Raw genomic sequence first — 4,939 nt, 5'->3', positions numbered from 1 at the left:
AGGTCCATCTCCTCCTACACCTCTTGCTTTGACTGGAGATGCTGAGAAAGCTATGCTTGCCCAGCTCCAGCGTTAATAACAAGTGTGGGGCTGCAGAGACGGCCCAGAGCTTTAGAGCTCAGTCTCTGTTGCAGGGAACCAGAGATCTGACCTAGCACCTAAGTTGGGCCACTCACCCCTACTTTTAACTCCAGTTAAGAGGATCCAAGGCCCTCGTCTGGCCTCTGGGGGCACTGCACTTGCATACACATACCTCTTTAACGTTTTTATCTTTTAAAATAAAAGAACAAGAAGTATAAGATCATTTTCTTTTTCTTGTCTTAGATATAGAAGTTTTCTTTTTAAAAAACTGTTATCAAACAGAATCAGAGAAAGTTCAACTTCCCTGAGCAACACACAGACCTGCTTTGGCCGCACTTCACTGCTTATGGCCCAAGGCCATGAAGAGGCCAATAAAGGCCAGCGCTCAGGAACTGCAGCCCAGACCCTGGGCTTTTCCTAGCGCCCAGCCATGAAGCTCCTTTTCCCCCTCTTCGCCAGCCTCGTGCTTCAGTATCAGGTGGAATCAGGTAACGTGACTCCAGGTTAGGGAGGGTGGGTGTGAGGAAGCAGGATGGGGCTGCCTGTGGTGCTGGGACCCGTAAGAGATGCTAAAAGATCTCACACACCCAAAAACAGATCTGGAGAGCTGACCCAGTCCCTAGACTGTGCCTGATGGAGACACCAAGGAACTACAGGGAAAGTGGGGTACTGTTTGTGTATTCAGGAACTGTCTGACATATTATGTAGGCTCTGTCTATGTATGTGTCTCTGAGCTTGCAACTCAGCCCAGGTCTTGTAAACTCTATTTCTGACTTAATCGTCTTTTATAATCTTTTTTTTTTTTTGGTTCTTTTTTTTCGGAGCTAGGGACCGAACCCAAGGCCTTGCGCTTCCTAGGTAAGCGCTCTACCACTGAGCTAAATCCCCAGCCCCGTCTTTTATAATCTTAAGATTCTCTTTCTCTGTCTCTCTGTCTCTCTGTCTCTCTGTGTCTATCTCTGACTCTGTCTCTGTCTCTGTCTCTCTCTCTCTCTGTGTGAGTGAGTGAGACAGAGACAGAGACAGAGACAGAGAGAGAGAATACGGTGTGGTATATGACACAGAGAGAGAACATACAAACACATGCATGTAGAGATCAGAGGACAACATCAAGCGTCAGTTCTTGTCATCTATCCTGTTGAGGCAGTCTTTTGTTGTTTGCTACTGTGTATGCCAGACCAGCTGGCCTGTGGCAGGGGTGAGAGATAGTTCTGTGGGTTCTCCTGTCTCCACCTCCCATTGCCCTGTAGAACACCAGGATTGCAGAGGCCTGCACCACTGCATCTGGCTTTACATAGACTTCAGGGCCCACATCTCAGGTCCTTGTGCTTACACGGCAAGTGCTTTGCCCACTGAGCCTTCTGCTCAGCCCCCATTAAAATCATCTCTTAATGCAAAGGTCTAATCTCCATATACCTCTGTGCACTAAGAATGAAATCTTTACCTCTGTGTTAAAAAAAAAACCTTTTAGGATTAATTAAGCAGGTCTATGTCTACATATCCCCTTTTCCAAAAGAGTCTTACAATTTCTCTCAGACTCGTGTCTTCCTGGAAACCCTCCAACTACCATAAGGGTGTCTAGGGACACACTGTAGCACATGAAAAGGGAGAAAGATGGAGGCTCGTTTCTGTGATCAAGAAACACCCAGCTACTTGGAGGAATCACAATGAGTCAGACAAAGAAAATAAAGAGCCAAAGATGTCTGTAATGTTCTTATGTTGGGAACACAGGCTGGTGAGTCTGTGTGTCCTTGAGTAAAGTCACTTAAACATGGTCAGCTTCAAAACTGGCAGGGGTGTAGTGGAGGAGCTGGTGTGACAGTTTCTAGTTCTAATGTGTCTTCTCTGTGGTCCTTGGAAGTGCACTGTGAATGAAGATGAATGAAAAGTACAAAACAAATATATATGTGAAAATATTCTCTGGGAATTATTTATGTCTTACTGACATACATCAATTATATATAATAATCGGATTCATTATGGCATCTTCATATGTACATAGTGTATTTTTATTGGATTTGCTCCCCACCCTCACTTGCCTCCTCCACTCCTGCTGATGCCCAGTCCCATATCTCCTGTCTGTCCCTTTCTAACTTGGTGTCTTTCTATTTTTTTTGTGGCTCAATGAGTTTTATTAGGGTTGCTTTCAGAAGCATGGGCAATGGGCTCTCTAGAGGAGCATGGGTAACTTATCAGTGGCTACACCACCAAGGAAAGTGTCTCTTTTCCCATCATGCTCCACTACATAAAGATCCTCAGGAAGAGGTGAGGCCTCTTGAACCCCTCTTCCTTCCACAGCAGGATGCTGACAGACTCAGTCTAGTGCAGGTTGTCACAGATGATATAACCTTTGGAAATTATCTGATGCTAAATAAATTACCTCTAATTTACATAAAACTGGTAAAATTGCTAAGGTAGGTAACAGAGAAAGAAAAGATTTCTTAATTGAGGAAAAACAGTGAGAACATTCAGCAGATGAGGATGAATTCCTAAGAGCAGAGGGAAACCAGCTAGAGATGATAACATATGGGTTATGTTAATACCAACCAAGTTGGAGCTACCGTAACAAATAAGGTCTCAGGTGCGCAGAGTGTCCAAAGAGTCCAGAAGTGACAAAAGGTCATGTCCCTCGAAGCATAGGTCCAGTGATTGACAGACATCAATGACAACAGGCTTCAGAAAAGACAACATTCCTGAAAACCCTATCGATTCTTTTTCAGCGTTCTTTTCTTGGTTTATTTCACTTAACATAAGCCCCCAATTCCACTTCTTTCTTGCAAATGATCGTTCCATTCTCCTCTGTGACCGCACAGAAAGAAGACACGTTGTCTTACACAGAAGAAAAGAAATAGTACACCTGAGGGGTTGGGGATTTAGCTCAGTGGTAGAGCACTTGCCTAGCAAGCGCAAGGCCCTGGGTTCGGTCCCCAGCTCCGAAAAAAAGAAAAGAAAAAAAAAGAAAGAAATAGTACACCTGAATATATACCAATGACTACCCATTGGACAAAAGAAGGCTTGCTTTGATCCGCACGCATTGAACACATATGCTGAAACCTCACCGTGAACTCACTAACATAGCATATGTTAAAATAATAATCATGATTTCTTTCTTGGATTGGTTTTACTGACATTGGTGTTTTTATGGGATTATGGAGGGAGGGGATGGAAGGCTCTGCTGGTGTAGAAGACACAAGATTGGAGGTCAAAATGCTGTCTTAGGGCTGGAGATGTAGTTCAGTGAGGGAGTGACTGCCATGAAGTCCTGCATTCAAAGCCCAGTACCACAAAACTGAAGGGAAGGAAGGAAGAAAGGGAGGGAGGGAGGGAGGGAGGGAGAGAGGGAAGGAGGGAGGGAGGAAAGAGAGAGGGAGGGAGGGAGAAGATGCCATTATTAAACCAAGACCCATACCCATGCTCTTGTGCTGGACGCCTGAAGACAAACTCCAGAGTCTGTGCTCGTTAGCGTTCACCTTCTTTTTGTTGCTTTCCGTTGTTCTTGAGATAGAGTTTCACTCTGTGTCCCGGGTTGGCCTGGAACTCTCTATATAAACCAAGCTGGCCTCAGACTCACAGAGATGCACCTACCTCTGCCTCCCAAGTGCGGGGATTAAAGGTTTGTGCCACAATAGCCTGGCTCCTCCATTTTGTTTTCTGAGACAGGATCTCTCATTAGCTTGAGGTTCACCAATCAGGTTAGGCTAGCCAGCCAGTGAACCCTAGGGACTTGTCTGTCCATCCCTGACTCCCAAAACATGCTACCACACCTTCCTTTTCTAGATAGATTCTTAGGATTGAACTCACTTCCCTGGCTTGCATGAAGGGAAGTGAGTTTACCAACTTTACCAACTGAGTTATCTCTCCATCCCATTCTTGAATATTTGTAAATTTGAGACAAGGCTTCACTGTGTAGCCCTGGCTAGCCTGGAACTCTCTATGTAGTCTAAGCTGGCCTCAAAATCACAGAGATCCACCTGTCTCTGCTTCCCAAGTGTTGAGATTAAAGGCATGTGACACCATTTGTAAGGTTACTCAAGAAAAGGAGACAAGAGATTTACTATGGGCTCCAGGTCTTCTCTGAGGCACCACCATCATCAAACACTGTCCCCAAAGGCTGACAAACTCCTCTCACTCTAATCCCCTCCACCAGCAGTCTCTAATGATTAACATTGGCCCAGTGGTTTCTCTCTCTCTCTCTCCCCCATGCAGAATTTATGGTGGTGAAAAAGTGTTTAATGGGCTTTGGGAAATGCAAAGACAGCTGCCTCCCTGAGGAAACCCAGGTACAGAATTGCAAATCCAAAAAGTGCTGCATGGGCCCCAAAGTGACAGAACTCATTAAAAGCTACCTTCGACACGAAATACCCCACATACCCGATGACGACATCGTGGAGATGATGAAGATGAGCGAGAATCTCACAGAGGAGATGCAAAGACAGCAAGCCTTAGTGGCATTCTCCCAGAGCCAAGTTGCCAAGAGCCTTTTGTCCAACATCAACTCTGCTATCATCCCAAATGCTTTCCCTGTGACCAAGAGGACCAGGAGACACTACATGGGCAATACTGCTTCCACCGAGAGGCACACCAAACAAAGCAGGGATTCTGCCAATGCTGCCCCACTCCAGCCCCGACCTGGACCACCGTAGACATGGTCCTCACCCCCATGGCAGTGTGGAAACAGATTAGTGGGGAGCGGGTCTTTCTCCTGGGGTGTCAGGCTCCTCTCTACCTCCACAGGCATTAAAATAACTATTCTATAACCAGAAAATACAATAAATACCATTGACACTTCCAGTTTCTTTGATGTTATCACTCTTTCCAGAGTTCCCCCAGAGGACTGAGCTAGAGAGGGGTGAATTTT

At 45.6% G+C, this 4,939-nt stretch overlaps 1 protein-coding gene across 1 annotated transcript; it reads left to right on the top strand.

Moving 5' to 3' along the window:
* The first annotated feature begins 482 nt into the window (after window positions 1–482).
* Window positions 483–4,724, top strand: Defb23 (defensin beta 23). Its single transcript, NM_001037518.2, has 2 exons — window positions 483–569; window positions 4,288–4,724. Exons 1-2 carry the CDS (start codon window positions 512–514, stop codon window positions 4,722–4,724), a joined length of 495 nt encoding a protein of 164 aa, NP_001032607.1. The 5' UTR covers window positions 483–511.
* Window positions 4,725–4,939: the final 215 nt, after the last annotated feature.

The sequence above is a fragment of the Rattus norvegicus genome, chromosome 3 (genome assembly GCF_021556685.1).
Source record: "Rattus norvegicus strain SHRSP/BbbUtx chromosome 3, alternate assembly SHRSP_T2T, whole genome shotgun sequence".
NCBI lineage: Eukaryota > Metazoa > Chordata > Mammalia > Rodentia > Muridae > Rattus > Rattus norvegicus.
The sequence above is the reverse complement of the archived record's forward strand: the minus strand, read 5'-3'. Positions and strand labels throughout refer to the sequence as shown.